The 19,802-nt window shown below is 41.5% G+C and overlaps 2 protein-coding genes across 2 annotated transcripts in view; both read left to right on the forward strand.

The window, feature by feature from the left end:
• Positions 1-534: 534 nt before the first annotated feature.
• Positions 535-18,004, forward strand: BBS7 (Bardet-Biedl syndrome 7). Its single transcript, XM_027690030.1, has 19 exons — positions 535-642; positions 810-875; positions 2,047-2,109; positions 2,926-3,101; positions 3,677-3,863; positions 4,517-4,589; positions 5,495-5,611; positions 6,541-6,671; positions 7,384-7,468; positions 8,862-8,964; positions 9,522-9,714; positions 10,566-10,640; positions 11,694-11,759; positions 12,997-13,136; positions 13,969-14,133; positions 14,573-14,682; positions 14,787-14,890; positions 16,357-16,480; positions 17,307-18,004. Exons 1-19 carry the CDS (start codon positions 607-609, stop codon positions 17,441-17,443), a joined length of 2,151 nt encoding a protein of 716 aa, XP_027545831.1. The 5' UTR covers positions 535-606; the 3' UTR covers positions 17,444-18,004.
• A 1,143-nt stretch (positions 18,005-19,147) lies between these two features.
• The window catches only part of CCNA2 (cyclin A2), a 6,277-nt gene continuing 5,622 nt past the window's right edge, over positions 19,148-19,802 (forward strand). Inside the window, exons 1-2 of the mRNA XM_027690004.1 lie at positions 19,148-19,276; positions 19,373-19,595. Coding sequence (XP_027545805.1) covers positions 19,148-19,276; positions 19,373-19,595 — 352 coding nt within the window. The remainder of the gene's footprint in view (positions 19,277-19,372; positions 19,596-19,802) is intronic.

The raw sequence follows: 19,802 nt of genomic DNA on the forward strand, positions 1-19,802 counted from the left end.
TAAAAGCCAGGTAAGTGTGGATTGTAGTAGCGCTGTTCGACATGTCTGTATATACACCTGCCCACAGCTACGTTTCTTAACTCGGCGTATTTACTTAACAGAGTAAGGACTAGACCTTTTTTTTTCTTTTTTTTTACAAACCGCGCCATGTGGAGCTCACGTGAACTCGGTCCAAAACTCCTCGTTACGTGCGTGAAACGATTTTAAAAAAAAAAAAAAAAAAAAACCAAAAGAAACCAACAACCAACTCGTTACTCCGTGCGGGGCTGGCATTTTGTTACACCGTTCCCAACGACGCTTCGTTGTTAAAATAAAACATTCCTACTTTACCGCTCCCTCCATGGTTTGGCACCCGGAGCCTGGACAATCCGCACGGATACGATCCCGGCTCCCCTCCCCGGGGAGACGCTCCGCCCACTTGACGTGGGCACCGCCCACGCCGGCGCGTCCTGGCCAATCGCAGCGCCCGACCGGCCGCGGCCCCGCCCCCCGGCCGCCCGCCCAGCCAATGGGAGGCGGGCTGGGCGCGGGGGTTGCCGCGGTGACGGGGCGCGGGGCGCGCTGTGCCCGCGGGAGGGACGGGCGGACCCGCATCCCACGGGAGCGATGGAGCCGGGCCTGACGCGCGTGGATTACCTGCAGGTGGGCTCGGGATCTTCCCGGCAGCGGGCAGGGCCGCGGGCGAGCGCGGGTGGCCTGGGCGGGGAGGGGAGGGAGTCGTGCGGCGGGGCCTGCGAGGTGCCCGGTGCCGCGTCCCGCTGGCGGATCCCGGTGGCGGCCGTGCCCGCTCAGGAGCGTCTCTTCCACAGGTGGGAGTCACCGCGCAGAAGACCATGAGGCTCCTGCCCGCCTCGGGAAAAAAGGCCACGCAGAAGGTACTGCCTGGGGCTGCGGGCTCCAGCTCAAGGCTTTTTTGGCTGGGGGGTGCGTCCCGATAATATCCTTAATCATCCCCCCCGGGTTTCCTTGGGGAACGACTGTAGAACCCAGTTTTGGAAAACTTTTATTTATTTGGAAAAAAATACCCAAGTTGGTGTTTGGAAAGATTCCAGAATGAGTAAGGCATTGCTGAAGCCACAAGGGAGTTCTTGCATACTTCTCTTATTTCTCTATTTATAACGGCCTTAAATTGAGACAGGGGAGATTGAGATTAGATATTAGAAAAGACTTTTTCACGGTTAGGATGGATAGGAATTGGTTGCACAGGGAGGTGGTGGAGTCACCATCCCTGGAGGTGTTTAAGAGGCATCTGGATCTGGCGCTAGGTGATGTGATTTAAGGGTTACCGTGGCAACACTGGGTTGGTGGTTGGACTTCGTGACCTTAAAGTTCTCTTCCAACCTTGATGATTCTACGAAATACTTCTTTTTAAGTTTTCCTTAACATAAGTTCAAATTAAGGAAACCTGGTCAGGAAAACTCAATAAAAACAACAGTGCATTTTTTTCTTCAATAATAAAGTCTCAATGTGAAAATACAGCTCTTCCCCAAAACATCTTCACCTTGTGGTTGCTGGCTTAGAAGCAGGAAAAGAATTGTAAATCCTTTTACTTGAGCTGCTGTTCTTAGGCTCTAGTGTCCCATCCAGAGCACTTCATATAGATTTCTAAAGCATACTCCACTATGGCTATGGAATTAAGTACTCTAGAATTTAAACTCCTTAAATATATGGAAATATCATTAATGTTATAATAGATTATTTACAAGGGCATGTAGTGACAGGACAAGAGGGAATGGCCTCAAACTGATAAAGAATAGATTAGGCACTAGGAAAAAATTCTTTCCTGTGAGGGTGGTGAGACGCTGGCACAGGTAGTCCAGAGAAGGCTGTGGCTGCCCCATCCCTAGAAGTGTTCAAGGACAGGTTGGGTGGGGCTCTGAGCTACCTGGGATAGTGGAAGGTGTCCTGCCCAGGGCAGGGGGGTCGGAATGAGAGGATCTTTAAGGTCCTTTGCAACCCATAGCATTCTGTGAATATAGAAAAAGCATTATTTAAGAATATAGTTGTGTGTGTGATAAAAAATAACTATGTATTATACTTTTGAAGGTGGTGGTTGGAGATCAGGATGGGGTCGTTACATGCTTCGGCATAAAAAAAGGGGAAGCTGTGGTAAGTGGGAATGTTCCATTTAATATTTTATTTTTGAAGTGTTCTTCCCAGTGAACTTTGGAAGTCTCTTTTTACTGACATGACAAATAAGATACCTGTGGAAGGTGTCAAGGTAGAGCTGTGGACTGATACCTGATGCTGTGGTGGGGGCATGAGGATTTCATGGCTGGTCAGGCACATCCACAGTTTTGGAGTCAGACACTACATGTGGATCATCACAAAGAAAGTAATTTCCACATTTTTTCTTCTGCAGTTAAGTTGGGCTTAAGCCTGTACACTGACACAGTTACTGTGCTGGGACAAAAACCTGCAGAGAGTCATTAAACCACATTAGGGATTTTGACAAACTGATTACTTTTTATGCCCAGCTTAAAAAAAAATTATTATTTTGTTTTATGGGTTTTATTTCCTCCTTTAGGAAGTTCATGGTTAGCTCATAAGGGTTCTACAGCAATACAAATAAATCTGTGTAGTATTGTTGCAAAAAAATGCAATATGTAAGAGGGAATGTGTGTGTAGGTTTTTCTTTAAAAAAAAGACTCACAAACAAAATCAGCTAACAGCAGTGAATTTTTTATGTGGATGAATAACACTGAGGTAATGAAGTCTTAATTTATTAAAGATTTTTATATTTATTGATTTATAAAATGCTTGATTGCTCTGGGATTCCAAAGGCAGTTGTGCAGATTGTTTTTCCTCTGCACATAATCCATAGTATCTTAGTTTTTCCAGAAATTGTAAAGCAAATTCATTATCCCTTGTGTTAAAGTTTGATTACCATAAATATGATGATGAAAATTGCTTTTCTGTTTACAGCCAGTGTTCAAGACACTACCAGGCCAAAAAATTGCAAGATTGGAGCTGGGAGGAGCTCTTAACACACCACAGGAGAAGATTTTTGTGGCTATAGGACCTGAAGTTAGAGGTTTCACAAAAAGAGGGAAGCAGTTTCTTTCCTTTGAAACTAACCTTACTGAAAGCATCAAAGCTATGTATGTATGATACTTTGCATTTTCTTCATAGCAGATTGTTAGTTTATGATTGTATTAAATTATTTTTCACTGTATGGTGTACTTGTAGGTAACACTGACACGTAGGAATGAACTTGGAAAATCATGGTGAAGTTTAGGAAGTTTAGAGGGCCTTGGGAAAGGTATTGGGATGGGTCTGGAGGCACTCACACAGTGCAAATGCAGATGAGCAGGGCTGGGGTTATTGCCACAGTGTGTCATGTCCTTATACCCTTCCTGTAGCAGAACGGGAACAATGTTTTTGTTTTTCTCTTTGGGTCACGTTGTAAGATGCTGCCATAGATAAATCAGCTGGAGAAGAATGAATATATAAAAAAATATAGTGATGAAATTTTTATAAGGAGACCTGAAGAGAAAACAGGAAATTTGAGAGCTACAGAAATCATGTGGTTTTAACGTTTACAGGGAACTTTTGAATCTGGAACAGCTTGCAGGGCCCCATAATACCTTGAAGCTACAAGCATGTAGTAAGGCTAAGAGACTCTCACTGCAGCTGTACTGGGAAAATGCTCCAGGAGGTGTTTTCTTTTCCTCAGGCATATTTCAGGAGCAGATCTCTTCCTCTGTGCAAGCTACATCTATAACCATTACTGTGACTGCAAGGACCAGCACTACTTCCTATCAGGAGATAAGATCAATGATGTTCTCTGCCTTCCTGTTGACAAAGTGAAGTGCATTACACCGGTGCTTGCATGTCAGGATAGACTTCTCAGGGTTTTACAGGTTAATTTACTTGTTTGTTTATGTTTTATGTGTTGATGCTACAGAATTCTGCTAATTCTTAAGGTAATCAGTAATCAGCATGTTTTAAACACCAGAAGGATAAGTGTATTGTGTCTTACTTGGCTGTGTTGCTGGCTGCAATGTAAAATGAAATTCCTTTTATTTTAAAGGAGAATCATGGTTATAAACTAGCTGCATGAGGATCAATAAAACCACTATAAATAGGCTTTGGAATTCATAGGTGGAAATAGATGACAAATTAGTCCCTTCTAACTAAACATGCTCACATAAACATTTAATTTCTTCAAGTCTTTATCAGTTTGGAAATTCTTGCTCTCACAAATTACTGTTGTGACAAGTCTGAGTGATATTAGGTGCTTAGATAAATTTATATGCCAAATTCATGGATTGTTTTTAATAATAATACATTTCAAGAGTCATAGGTTTTATTTCTGTAAATTTTACTCTGTTTTGGCTTAGAAATGGTTCTCCCACAGTTTGTAGAAGTGAAGCTTATGTTACTATGATCCATAGTAAGTTTATCCTTGCGAGGTTTGGTTTGGTTTGTGGTTGGTGTTTCGGGGTTGTTCTTAGTTTTGGGTTTGTTTTGTTTTTTTAATAAATTCATTCAAGATAGTTCTGTTTGTCTTTAGGGATCTGATTTACTGTATGAAATAGAAGTTCCTGGACCACCTACTGTTCTTGCTCTGAGCAATGGAAATGGGGGTAACAAGATTTTGAATACACACATAACTAACTAATGCTATTTTACTACATTTAAAAGTTTTTATTGCTTGTATTAGTGGAATACTTTGTCATGATTTTAAGCTGATGTAAAAAATGCAGCATAAAATTAACTGTGTGAAGTCATTTCTTACAGACGAGTAAATACACACACATACAAAAGTGTTTTAGACAGTTTTAAGTGATATTCACATTTAATTGAAAGCTATTTACAAGAGCAGTGAGATATAAAGTGATCTCATTGTGTAAATACAAACTGGACTTTCAGGGGCCTTGTCAAAATTTTGGGTTTGGGTTTCTGTAACACATGGAATTCCATAGCTGGAATCCATGGATGGCTAGGAACATTGAGTAGAGCTGACATAAACTAAGACTGGAAGGATCAAGCTTAAAATAGTTTGATCATCCTTCTTGCTAATCTGTTCTAACCTAATAGAAATCGCTTTAGTGTGTTAATCTGGGCTTAATTTAGTTTGTTAGATTGTGTGACAACAACACTGAGAGCTGTTTGGAAAAATAATTCTTAATTGCTGAAGTTTTGGCACAACACTGACCATTGGAGGTGTGTTCTCAATGGATCTCTCTGTTTCTCTTCTGTAAAAGCAATTGAGTAGCCTACCTTTGCTGAAATTTAAAGTTTTGGATTCCAAATGGTTTTTAGGTGGAATTCCAGTGCAGGGTGGGCAGTCATGGCAGAGTAGTGATGGTCACGAAGAAATTACCAGAATGGGTTCAATTTTCACTTATTTGATTTTTGTTTGGATGCCTAACAATTCTGTTACACAACAGTAATTTAGTATTTTCCCTTGGGCTGTAGAGTGGAGTTACACAGCCTTTTTAAACTGGTGTACTTGATTGTGTTGATTCTAAGTTCAGTTTGTGTTTAGGTGATTCTGGGGAAGAAGTTGTGTATGGAACTTCTGATGGTAAACTGGGTGTTACCCAGATCAGTGGTACCAAGCCTGTGCACAAGTGGGAAATTGGAAATGAAAAAAAGAGAGGAGGTATGTGTCTCAATCTCTCACTCTTTAGCTTTCCAGCATATTTGAGGCTTTATTACAAGTAGAAAACTCAAGAAATCTTATTCATAGTTACTTTGGAGGAATATTTTAATTATGTCAGTGTGTGATATTAATATGACTAAAGTCTCTTTCATTCTTCTGATTTTCTTACAAATTATTCCAATGAGTTTGTCTTGCTTTCTGTTTTGTGTTCATTTTCTTTTCAGTACTTTAGCGTGCTTTTGTTTTCACAGTTTTTTAGTTTCATGCATTCTAGTATGTCCTTACTGTTCCTATGAAATACGAAGGAGTCCTAAAAGTTAAATTCCATCTCTGTTTTCGTATTAATTCTTGTACAGACTCTCTCAGTGCTTTTTCCTTTTTCCAGACCCTAACTCTCTTTCCTGTCCAGAGATGATTAGTTATCATAGGCTGCCTCCACATGTGCAAGTACTGAGTACGTGTCAAGCAGCAGTACCTAGTCCAGGCCTGGCACAGTCAGAACCCTCCTTCTGTCATCTTACCCAGAATCCCTATTCCATTTACCAGTAGCTTTAAGTCAATTATAGGAAACAAAGAATACTTGCTTCTTCAACTGGCAAAAGTACAGTAGTGAGGGCAGACAAATAGTTCGTCTGGGGAAATGTTTGATGAGGGAGGGTTAAACCCCTCATAAGTAAGTGATCTGAACATCAGAAGGGATGTCTGTTCAGCAGTTTCTATTTAGAATTGGTTGCTGTAAAATCCTCTGTACAGCCTGGCACAGGTGAGGGACTTGAGCCCTCTAGAGGACTCGCCCAGAAATATCTTTACTTACACCTCAAAAGCCGACCAAGAGTCTCTTTCCATGTAACAGAGCGTGGCCTGTGTGTTACTTTGTTATAAACAAATAAAGATGAAGCAAACAGCTTTGTTTTCTTCTTCTTCTTTAGGTATCTTATGTCTTGACAGCTTTGACATTCTGGGAGATGGAGTTAAGGAATTACTTGTTGGGCGAGATGATGGAATGATAGAAATCTATGCCTTTGAGAGCGCGGATGAGCCTGTCCTTCGACATGATTATGTGAGCCCACATTCCTCATCCTCTGCTGGGAAAGAATTAATTTTTAAAATGTTATCTGTGCTTCAAAATTTACATGATCGTTACCACTAAAATACGTGGTTTAATTTGAAAATGTTGACAATATGAATTTGAAATCATAAGATTTCAAAGAACCAGACAGTACAATAGTCCTGATATGAGCACAAATCAAAATAGTGTAGAGGGTATGTTGAAGGTTTGGCTCTACTGACTGCTGAAGTCTCTCCTGGTGTAACCTAATACAGTATTCAGTGAAAAAACAACCCCATGTTGTGTATAGTTTGTTTTACATGAAAAATAATAAATGTCAGCTGTCAGGACTTTACTGAGCATAATGACTTTGGTTATCAATTGTTTAAAGTAGTAGATTGGATCCTTAGAGATCATTTCAGCCTTCAGTCAGATTGCTAATTCCTGATGGAAAAATATTGTCTATTAGTGTTTTGCTTTAAACTTTCTAATATATTTCTTAAGTGGAGTAGAATTGGAATGTATTTATTAAAACACCAAGGTTTAGCTGTGATAGTCATCAGCTACTCTTCTGTAGGTCTAGATATTGTGCATCTCTGTAGGTATTTTGGGATGCAGGTAGAAGGAGGAGCACAGCCCTTAAAACTCCCACAAAAAAAACCCCTCCAGACTTCTAAACTGAGTGCAGTGATATTTCCCTCTGCCTGAATGTGTTTACTTGAAGGCTTTATCGGAGAGCATTGCCTCAATCCAGGGTGGCTGTGTAGGAAAAGATGGCTATGATGAAATTTTAGCAGCCACATACTCAGGTAAGCTTCATATTATTTACTCAATAAATTCCATGCGTGGTGATGTGATAAAATGAAGCAGACTGTGTTTTTAGTGCAGCTCAGAGCTCTGAAATTTTTTGTTCTGATTGGAACCAGGATAATATTAAGCTATAGGGGTTTTATATTTTAAGATATTCTTCATGTGTTCTGACTGGCAATTTTTTTTGGTGCAGACTGTTGCCTAACTATGATGAAATAATGAATATGTTATGTCCAAAGGAACTATTTATAAGTTCTTTAAATTAAAAATAGTGATAGATGTGCTTTCTTTTTTTACCCTGTCTTTTACAAAATTTCATTCCTTTGCAGTTTCACAGGGCTTTAAATGGGCTTGATTTTGCTTTCAGTAGAAAATAAATCTCCCCCATATGAGGCATCTCAGCAGCTCCTCTGCAGGGTTTGAGCCATTGGCCTGACTGTCACAGAGGTCATGGTAAACAGGCTGCATATGTCAACTGCTGGGGCTAAAATATTGCTAATTCTCTATCTTGGGTTACCTTCAGGGCTAAAATTTAGCCTACTGAAACTTCTTGTATTCAAAATCATGTACTTTGGCAAGATATAATTGTCAGTTAGTTATTGCCAAGCAATGGTGTTCAAGTGCCTCTTTTAAGTGGTCTCTGAGTGATCAAAAGACTCTTCTACCTGACCTCATGTGAATTGTTTTGGTGTGATGGGCTGCAACAGTACTGTGGCCAGAGTAATCTGAGGCTTCTTTCAGTGGGAATGTTATAAAGATCCATGAATCAGAGGAGACAGAAAAAAGGGCAAGCCCATATTCACCTGTAGGTTTTCAAAGGTAAACTCTGGTAGGATGTGCACTTAGACTGATTTTGGCAGGTAGCTAGAGCTATAAACACCCATTCAAGTCTGCATATCATGCCTGAGGTGTCAGAATGTAATCAATTGGTATTTGCTTTTAGAAATAAATGTAATTTAGTGAGCAAAAAGATAATTTTTTTCACTTCAACCAGCAACATTTAATCTCTAATCCCACTGTGCAGGGTACAGTTTGCTATAAACACGCTGCACAGCTTTTGTTTTGTTTCCAACTGCAGTTCTGACAATTATTCAAGGTTTTGTCAGAAAACCAGAGGTGGGAAAAAATTCAAGTGCTTGGTTAAAAACTGTCACAGAGGGATTTATTGCTCAAAGCACTTAATGAAAAAGAATAAGTAATGTTTTCCACTTTAAGAATGAAACCCATAAAAAATCATGCTCAGTGTCTAGATTAATCCTCCAAAAAAGGATTAAATTAGGCTCTATTCTCTCTACCCAATATCTGGAACAAACATAGCTCCACACATACAATAGCTGAGTGTAGAATTTCCTTTTAGCTTATAAGGAATATAAATTTCATATATTGGTTTAGGCTGGCTGACAGGACTGACTACAGAACCTGTCCATAGAGAAGGTGGATCAGGTGAAGAACTAAAATTAAGCCAAGAAATGCAGAACAAGATTTCATCCTTAAGGTAATTGCACTAGAAAGAAATTTAAATGGAAGAATTGAAATGTTAAAAGCTGAAATGTCATTTTTCCTTCCTATCTCACTGGATTTTCTGTATCATTAATATATCTAGAAGTGGAATCAGGCCTTTTCAAAGTAGAAATGAATAGCAGCCTCATTTCACAGTCATGAATGTGATGATGATGTCTTAATGCCTTCTTCCTCAGCATCAGCAAAATAAGATTCCCTTCTTCTCTGCTGCCTTATAGCTCCTAAATGATGGCAGGGAAGTAGCATATTATTCAAAATGCACTGCACTCTTGAAGTAAAAAAAAGTTGTCCTTTCCTGTGTCTCAGAGAAATCTCTTTTGACAAGGAGCTGTACAATCTACATGTTCATGTGATATAGTTTATATTTTGTCTTTGTTCAGTATGTGGAAGGGAAGTCACCAGTCACTTCTGGCTGGAAAACTGAGGACAGGAGATAAACATGATTGCCTTGCAAGCTTAATCTACATAATTTCTATGGTAGCTTTTCTAGCTGCCTTTTTAAAGACATTATAAGTTGTTTCCCTTTTCTAGGAATGAACTGGAACACTTACAGATGAAAGTACTTCAGGAAAGGGAAAAATACCAGCAGTCCTCTCAGTCCAGCACTGCTGTTTCCTCGGTACCTGCATTCAGTGTGAATGAGAAGTTCACATTAAACAAGGATGATGCCAGCTACAGCCTCATCCTGGAGGTGCAGACAGCCATAGACAATGTCCTGGTGCAGGTGGGTGTGGGTTTGTTCTTGAGCAGAGCAGCGTAACCTTGCCAAAACAGACCAAAGTGCCTGCTGTACCAGAAGGTTTCTTTGCAACTTTGTGTTTGCTTCTGCACGTCCTTATTTAAACACCAGTTAAATCTTAAAGTGAGGTGCAGATTATCATTCTCCAGTTAAGTGCCCTCTGTAGTGGAAAATTAATTTTAGAATGTTATGGGCCACCTGTGCACTTTCAGAGTGGAACAGCATCTGGTTTGGGTGCAACTGGGGATAAATACTGCTGCCCAGTAGAGCAACCTTAATTAATTGTTCCTCCTACTGCATCAGCTGAAATTAATGGCATCTTTGGTAGATGACTCAGAAAGAGCTGTGGTACTGAATTACCTTCTTTTGGGAAATGCTTGGGGAGAAAAATGTGACAAGGAGGAATTTGTGAGGTGGGAGAACTACTGCAGGATTTTATTTTTCACTTCTTAATAAAAATCTTACTTTTATTAAGGATGTTACAGAACAGTGCTAAGCTACAGCTGATTTGCAGCTCTTTGTTATCTGATGTTTCCATAGCTAAGTGAGGAATAAATGAAATTGTTTAATCTACCCTTTCTGTCTGAAAGACAGTTACATACCTTACACTGACTTTGTTGTAAGCCAACCCCACAAGAGTTCAGGACTCCGTAAGAGAATAAGAGGAAGATCATGATGTTACTCCAGGATTAAGTAATAAGCTGCATGTCACCCCTTGGATGAAGCAATCATTGCCTCTGCCTATTAAAAAGATTGGTGACAGTTAGAGGATAAATGCACTAGAAGCTCCTCAGGAACTTAAGCTCTTTATTTTTCCTTCCCCCTGTGTTCTGCAGAGTGATGTCCCAATAGACTTGCTGGATGTGGATAAAAATTCTGCCGTTGTTAGTTTTAGCAGCTGTGATTCTGAGGTAAGTGAAACAGAAGAGATGATATTTATGGGGATCACCTGATGAAAACTCTTAATATTGAGTAGTAGAAATAGGACTTGGATTTATATATTTGTGATTTCAAATATATTGATTTTAACTACTCATCTGGTAATTTTGGAGAGCTCAGCTTCTTTAGAGATACTGCAGAATTAGGAGTTAGTGGCAGGTCCTGACATAAGACACAGCTAAATATGTGCAGAAGGATCCAGGAGCAGCTGCCCTCTTGCTTTTTTTTTCCAGCCAGATACATTCACTATTCACATTCACTATTGCTCTCTTCTCTGGATTTCATAGAATCACATATTTACTTCAAGGTAATTTAGGTGAAGAATGTTATATTTCTTCCTCGGTTCATTTCTTAAAAATTCCTTTAGAATGTGAAAGTTCCTCTGTGTGGAGAGTCAAATGTTTAGTGCATTTTTTTAATATAATAATTACAGACTTAAGTAATTATAGAATTACTAATGATGCAGAGGGATTTTTTGGGGAAAAAATCTGGAAACCACCTTAGGATTATGAAAATCTTCTGTGAAATCTTTTTCCTTGTAACATTCCTCTGGTTTAGTTTTAAGAACTAAATTTGCCCATCACTGGTTTGCCCTGAAGTTTTTAGAAATCAACTTTTAATTTTAAGTTTCTGGTCATTTATGGTGATCAATTGAGCACTTTTTTGGTGTGTTTTCTTACTGATCTTGCTTTAGTTTTTGGAAGTTGAACTGATATTGCAGGGGCAGCCCGACATGCATTTTTTAGATTAAAGGAAGGTATCTCTGGTAGTCTTTATGGTGACATTAAAGAATATAAAAGGCTTTGGTTGTTTTCTCCTTATATAGAGAATTTTTTTTTAACTCTGCCATACTTAAAATTACTAGAATATTCAGGGGAACCAAAGATGACCTTTTTATTTCATTGTTGTAAATAGCTGTACATACATAATCAAAAACTTTACTGTACAAGTCTACAGTCAATGGACCAGTTGGAAATTTTGTGAGTCCACAGACCTATTTTGTGTTATTTTTTTTCTGTTTGCAGCCAAATAGCAACTTTCTTCTTGCAACTTACCGATGCCAAGCAAACACCACAAGACTTGAACTTAAGGTAAAATGCTCCAAAATATTTTCCACAGTAAATTAATGGTTATTCCTGCTTAGGAGTGGAGAGTTCTCTACCTGGACTGAGCGTTCAGCCTAAGGAAATGATCAGTCCCATGTCTGCTGCTGGTTGTTTCATGAGAACCTTCTAATATGGGGTTTATATTTCTTTATAAAAACGTGTTAGCTCAAAGGTCCTTCTTGAGTGTCCCTCAGGTGAAAGCAGTGGGGACATCACAGATCAGGAAAGTGCTGGATTCTGGAGGCAGTGTGTGGATCTTAAAGCTCTGGCACTGATAATCCTCCATTTGAAGGCAGTTAAACACTGGGAAGTAACCAGGGAATATAGACTGGATTTGTATTTCGGAGAGGAAGCAAATCCGATCATTCCATGCTTATTATACTAAAGGCATGTGGGTGTTTTGGAGTTTATTTTTAATGATCCACCAAATTCACACATTTTATGGCAACCACCAGGGGAAATAATGAAGGAAATCATGATTAGGAAAATCCTCAATGTGCACCCAGGCATTAAGTTTTCTCTTTCTCACTGCAGCCTCCCAATCTGGTAACATGTTTGTGTAAAACTCTCAGTCAAAAGATGATCATCAGAAATTTAAACCTGTATAAGGTGCACCCAATGCAGGAAGGTTGGGGGTGGTTATGTGGTTTTTGGTGAGGGATACGACCCTGGCCACCTTTAATACTGAAAATACCGGGTAAAGAGTAAATAACACAAGAAAAATTAACCAAATGCATTCATAATAGACAAAAAGAGAAGTTTTTTATTCTCCCACCAAAAACATTTATAAACTTGCTGCTATGTGTCATCAAAACACTCTGTTATCACTCTTATTTGGATCCCAGTGTAGTGGATTTGATCTGCGCAGGTTCTGCTGCCACCTTGCTGCAGTACATTCAGGATCTCCAGTGACTTACACCTGCCACTGGAGTTTATTCTCTTTTTTATCTTGTCTATGCACATGCAGACAATATAAGTCTTGGTGATTTTATTTCCAAAGAGAACTCTTTACTAACTTTTTTTAATTAAAAATATTGAAATGGATGTCGTCCTGCAACACATTGCTTTTTGAGTTCTGAGACCGTATAAAATAGGAGAGATAATCAAGGTCATAAAGCAAACCTGTGTTTGAATTCCTTAATTAAATTCCTTCAGTTCCTTAATATATGTTGAATATTAATCTTTTCCCTTTTCTTTTTTTGTGGGTTGTGCCTTTCTGCAGGTTCGCTCCATTGAAGGTCAGTACGGGACACTTCAAGCGTACGTAACTCCAAGAATTCAACCAAAAACCTGTCAGGTTCATCAATATCAAATTAAACCACTTTCCCTTCATCAGAGAACTCATTCTGTCGACCATGACAGGTATTTGTGAAGAAAAATCAATGCCTTTTTTTCTCTTGAAAAAAGGACACAATCCAGTTGAAGCATTTGTGCTGTAAACTTAAATATGTAATTTCAAATCCCTGACCTACAGTTTTGAGCCTGTAGTTCTGTATTATGGGTTTCTTAATAGAAAATGTGGATTAAATGGGTTCCTTGCCATTCTTTATTCCTGTTTTCAGGTTATTTTTCATTTTTCTCCCTGGGTTATAGTGCAGCCCCTTGTGTTAGTAGACCTGAGGGTGTGGTAGAAAGGAAACTCTACTGTTTTAGTAACCACAGTCTTTTCAGTTTCAGCCTAATTTTCTCCTCCACCCTTTTCATCTAATTTTTTTCTCATAGCTGACTTGGCCCCAAAACTGAGCCAAGACTTTTTTTACCCTTATCCTTCTGTTAGGAATTCTGCATTTCGTGCAATTTCTGATTGATTTTTGCCCACCCTCAGTCAACATCTTGTGTTGTCTCCAAGGAATTGCTTGTTCAAACCAAACCTGAAAGACTGAAAGGCTTCAATGTGCAAATGAGTTCCATTATGCCTTGCTCTTGATGTAAAGGTGGCTTACAGCATGAGAGACTGTTGAGGCTCTCTCTTAGTCATATTTGCTGTGTTGTCCTAAATCTCAGGTTTAACAACTTGAAACTTGTCAAAAACTTGGTAGCTGTAATCTGCAATATGAATCTGCTTAGTGAGATATCTGATTTTACAGGTCTTTATTAAAAGGAAACCACCACGTGGAACTATTTTATATGGACAGTGTCCCTCCTTTTTAACTATTAACTGTCCTCTTTTTCTTTTAATTTCATAATATCACAGACCCATGAACACCCTGATGCTCAAAGGCCAGTTCAGCTTTGCTGAAATTCACTCCTGGGTTGTGTTTTGCTTGCCTGAGGTGCCTGAAAAGACTCCTGCTGGAGAGAGTATCACCTTTTATTTTCAGAACACCTTCCTGGGAACACAGCTTGAAAGTACTTACAGGTATATACAACTGCTAAAGCACAGTGGGACACTTCACACTCATCCTGCTGTTCTCCCTTCCACTCTCAGCTCCTTCAAAACTCCCCCTAAAGAGAGCAGGAATCTTTCTTAAAAAGGATTTTCAGACATTACCAGAGGTGAGAACTATCCAGTAATGATGCAGTCTGTAACTTGAATATGGTTTTTCTTGAAATTAGTCCAAAAAACCCAAAATTACCAGGTAGGAAAGGCTTGCTTTTAGAATATAAAGAGCAAGGCTGGCTAATATAGTGATATTATTGTTTTCCAATTTTCATTTTTTTGTATTGAGGAGCAGAAATAACTTCAAAGGCATTTAATGCTCATGCAAACAAAAATGGGCATTAATTTACAGACCTTATTTTTTAACGTAGAGACAAATCTATAAGTCTGTTCATTTGAAGTTTTTCTTCCTTTTTAGAAAAGGTGAGGGATATTTTAAGTCTGACAACATTTCTACAATATCCATCCTCAAAGATGTGCTTTCCAAAGAAGCCACTAAAAGAAAGATTAATCTCAACATATCATATGGTAAAAATTTCTTCTCTATTTAGTCCTTGAGTTCATTTGATATTCCTGCAAGTGGAAGAAAGAGTATTCATTTGCTTGTTGGGATTCTTTTCACTCCCTGCTAGATGTCAGTGAAGAATCTGTGAGGCACACACTAAAGCTCATCCACCCTAAATTAGAGTATCAGCAGCTGCTGGCCAAGAAGGTTCACTTAATAGATGCTTTGAGAGTAAGTATCGGAACTGTCGTGGTTTGGTTTTTATGGGGATTATGTTGTCAGATACCAAGTTGTGTGGCTCAAGTCAGATGTGTGTCATGTGGGGATCTGTTCCATTGCTGTTCCCCTGAATTAAATTAAATCATGTGTTAGAAATGTCCAGGGGACAGGTTTCTTTCAAGGAAAATTCCCATTTTTGTTATGTAACTAGTGATTAACACGTAGGATTACTGGCTGATGTTGAGAAGGCTGAAATGGGACAGTAGGAGGCAGCCAGCTTTATCATCTGATGTTCTCTTCTAGCCTGCTGTTATTTTCCAGTTCCTTCTGTGTCTCTTTCCACAAGCCTTTAAAAGTTTTTTAGATCTGGGGTTGATCATCCAGGCCAGATGCAACTTCCTTGCTTTGGAACTTCATCCCAGTGTCTCATAATTTCTGCATTATCTGCTTTTTAATCTTTTGTTTAATACCCTCCTCAACAGTTAGTCAGCTTGTCTCAGTTCTTGGACTTTTTTCCAACAACTAGGACTTTACTGTCAAAAACTTGCTATCATCAATTGGGTATTTTTTATTTAGATGGAGAGGAGATGAAAATGGACAGCTGATTCTCTCTTGTCCTTCGGGGGTATCAAATACTTGTCAGAACTCTTTACTTAGAAAAGCTGACTACTAATGGAAATAATGTGTATCTTTATTATCGCTGAAAGTGCTTTACTTGGGCTGGGTTTGGCAAACCAGGGATGTAAACAATAATAGAGAATTTATTCCTAATGCATATTGTGTTTGTGCAATAATAACGTTGCATATCTTGCTTGTTTTAAGCTATTTTTAGACAGCAGATCTTCAACTTCTTTAATCACTCATTTTTTTGGATGATAACTTATTGATAGGCAGTAAAATAATCTAGTGATTGATGAAGGCTGTTATCCCAGCAGACTCACCATGCACAATATAATTACTTTTCTCTAGAAGAGTCTTTCTGTGGAGGATAAAAAGATCTATACTATCGACCACCTCAAATTGGTCTGATGGTAGACTGAGGCATTTTAGAACAGTTCTTCAAAACTGTTTGCTGTCATGATTGAGTGATACTTTCAGAGTCCCCTTTTACCTTCAGACTTCAGCATGTGCTACACTTTTTTTGGAGTTTTCTTATTCTAAAAATAAAGATATGGTCAAGGTTTGAGTCTGTAGGGGCAGGGCTGTGGCGTGATCTTATTCTGGCAGGACTAGGAGCTGGAAGCTGTAATACACAGGATTTTGAGAATCTAGTCTATGAAGTGACAAGTAACATCTGACACTTCATTAGAAGACTAGCAAATGAGGCACTCTGAAAATAACTTTTGCTAGTGTAAAAGGAGATTATGTTCCCTTTGAAGTACTTCCTCCTGTCAGACCCAAGCCTAATTTCTTCTTAGTTTTATGCTCTTATGATACTTATCTGCCGTTAGTTCTTATGATTTTAAAATGTCTTTGAGGAATTACAAGTTCACGAAGGGAATGTGGACTTCCTGCTCCCGAAGTACCGCACCATTTTGGAAGAGGCAGATCAGCTGCTCGAGGAATACAAGAGACAACCTGCACATCTGGAGAGACTTTATGGTTTGTTGATAATTCTACTTTATTTAAATGTGATTTCATGTCCAGAGAGGATGCTGAGCATGGCTGGAATAGTTATGAAGTCAGGATTAGCAGAATTTAAATACTTTGAGTGGATACACATGGGAAGCTTCAGCAAGTGGTTTTTTGGATTCCCCATTCCTGGAGGCGTTCAGGGATGGATCTTGGAGCCCACAAGCATATCACTGAGAATGAACATGCCAGGATTATCTCCAACTGACTTGTCCACTTTTTAAATTTTTAATAGACAGCTGCTTATATTTGGGTGATCACTGTCTTCATGGACATGGTTAAGGAGCGTGTTCAAATTCAGGATGGCATTTAAGAATGGCACAAGTTAAATGAGCATTTCTGAGGGGTAAAGTTTTGCAAAACATCAGAGGGAAAAAAAATGCACGAAGAGTGGGAAGGGAGACTCACAGAAGATGATCTCGTTTAGTAAAGGAAATTCTGTAACATTCTCTGCTGTTTCCCATACATCTTTCAGCCCAGAGAATGTCTGCCAGACGCCCACTTTAATAAGCTTGTCCAGTGTAAGCAGAGTCCTTGTTACCTGTCCTGTGATAGTTCCTTTCTTTTTAGTGTTTCAGATATGGGTAGTTCTAAGGCAGAAATACACACTTTGGCATGAATCTGGAATCTGGGCTCACAGTGGTTTGTGTTTGTTTAAAATTAAGCCGCTATTTAAAACATGAAGTTAAAAAAGTCTTGTAACAACTAGGATAGTTAGTACATAATGAGTTAATAATGGAGATATCTCTTACTGAAAACAAGGCAAATAATAATTCCTGGAATTTTATCTTTGCAGGTATGATCACAGATCTCTTCATAGATAAATTTAAATTTAAAGGCACCAATGTGAAAACTAAAGTTCCTCTCCTCCTGGAAATTCTGGATGGCTGCGATCAAGATGGATTAATTGCTTTTTTTGATGCTGCAGCCTGACAAGGAAAAAGCAGAGTAATTTTTCTGTTTTTAATCAAGGCATTTCAATATTAAGTCCAAAACACTTTCTAAGAAAAGCACTTTTACTCTTTTGTTGTACTGTCAACTCTTAGGTTTTATTCATATTTATTACATTTTGGATACAGTAGTAAATTTCATATAAACTGTTGTGTATGTTAAATGCTTGCAGGGGTTCCATGTACAGTGTTAATAGCTGAAGAAAACTTAGAATCAGATGTAAATACCAAATACCCTTTTGGCAAAAATGTTTTCACTACTGTTAAAGACAACATGGAGTAGTCTGTGTTCCAGCTGCAAGAATGGATGAAGAAACTGGTTTCCAGAGACTTGAATGGAAGAAATTTGTGTGTTTAAGCTATACCTAAGATAGGTAGTATTTGCCTGCTGCCCTGAGAATCTCAGATCTCACCAGATCTGATGTAGCTGATATAGAGGGGGGAGAACTCTGAATTTTAGACTGAAGACAGCTCCATTTAAAGCCACACATTAAGTCTTGTTTAATGATGGATGGCATTAAACTTCCTCTGTGCTTCTCCAGCATCCCTGTGGTTCATTTCAAAACTCCAGATTACTTCTCACTTGGTTTTATTTAAAATTAGAAGAGATGAACCAGCCTGTGAATATGGAGATCTGTTCACAAGTAAAAAAGACCAACTTCATTAAAGAGACATTGAATCACAGAATCATCAGAGTTGGAAGAGACCTTTAAGATCCTCAATCAAGCCAAACCATCAACCCAGCACTACCACTGTAACCCCTAAGCCATGTCACCCAGCGCCAGATCCAGATGCCTCCTAAACACCACCTTGGATGGAGACTCCACCACCTCTCTGGGCAACCTATTCCAATGCCTGACCATCCTGAGTGTGGCGAGGCCCCGGCACAGGTTGCCCAGAGAACCTGTGGCTGCCCCATCCCTGGAAGTGTCCAAGGCCAGACTGGACAGGGCTTGGAGCAACCAGGGCTAGTGGAAGGTGTCTTGCCCATTGCAGGGGGGTGGAATTGTTTGGTCTCTAAGGTCCCCTTCCAGCCCAAACCGTTCCGTGATTCTGTGATAAGGTGAGACCGGAGAGACTCAGATCAAGGCCATTTCCCCTTGTGCCCTCACAACAGGCACGGTGGCGGAGACCGACCCGCACCTCCCTACGCCCTTCCTTTAGTTAATGGTAGAGAGCGCGAAAAGGTCCCCCCGAGCCCCCTTTTCTCCAGCCTAAATACCCCCAGCGCCCTCAGCCGCTCCTCCTGGGACACGGTCCTATAGACCCTTCACGAGCCTTGTCGCCCTTCGCTTGGACATGCACGTTTCCCACATACACGTTTCCCGGGGCCGAGGCGCTCCCGGCGCTCCCCTCCTTCCCTCCCTCCCCTGCGGGCCGGGGGAGCGGCTCAGCCCCGGCTCTTCCCCCGCCACGGCCGCTCCCTTCCCTTTTTTCCCCCTTTTTTCCCCTCTTTCCCTCCGTCCCTCCCAGCGCGGCCCCCCCGCCCCATCCGGCGCGGCCGTGACGCCCCGCTCGCCCATTGGCCGGTTCAATAGTCGCGGGCTACTTGAACGGCGCGGGCGGCTCCAGGCGCGCCCGTCCCGGCCCCGCCGCCCCGGCCCCGCCGCGGCGTTCCCCCCGCCGTGCTCTCTCCCCGCTGTGTCCCCGCACGCCCCTCCCGGGCTCCCCCCCCTCCCCGGCCGCCATGCTGGAGCAGGAGAACCAGGAGAACGTCCCCCCGCCGGGCGGCAAAGCGGCGCCGCCGCCCGCCGGCCCCCGCGTGGCGCTGGGGGTGCTGCGGGGCGCGCAGGAGCGCCCGGGGCTCTCGCTGCAGGTGAGGGGGCCGGGATGTGAGGGGGGGAGCGGAGCGGGGCTCCGGGGCGGTGGGGGCTGTCAGGGGCCCGCGCAGTGACGGCCGCTCTCCCCACAGGCGGCGCGGGGCGGCTGCGAGGGCCATGGAGCGGCGGCGGCGGGGAGGCACCAGCCCTTCTCCATCCATGTGGACGAGCCCGATGGGGAGCGGGATCGGCGGCCGCGGGGCGCCCCGGCGGGGCACAAGGAGGACGCGGCGCTGGGGCTGCGTGCGGCCGTGTGTGCCCTGGGGGAGCGGCGGCCCCTGGCCCCCCTGGGCAACGCCATGGAGCTGAGCTTCGGTACGTGACATCCCGCGGCCCCGGCGCAGGGCAGCGCTGCCTCGGTGGGCCCTGGGGTCCCACCTGCGTTCTCCCTGCCCCCGGCAAGCGTGGGGGGTCGCGCCGAGGTCTTACCCGGGGAATGGTTTCCGGAGCAAACTGGAGGGCTGCAGGTCCCGGAGCAGTTCGGGACACAGGCTGCAGGTCCCGGAGCAGTTCGGGACACAG

Source organism: Neopelma chrysocephalum, unplaced genomic scaffold (genome assembly GCF_003984885.1).
Source record: "Neopelma chrysocephalum unplaced genomic scaffold, ASM398488v2 Primary Assembly neopelma1_79, whole genome shotgun sequence".
In the NCBI taxonomy this organism is placed as follows: Eukaryota; Metazoa; Chordata; class Aves; order Passeriformes; family Pipridae; genus Neopelma; species Neopelma chrysocephalum.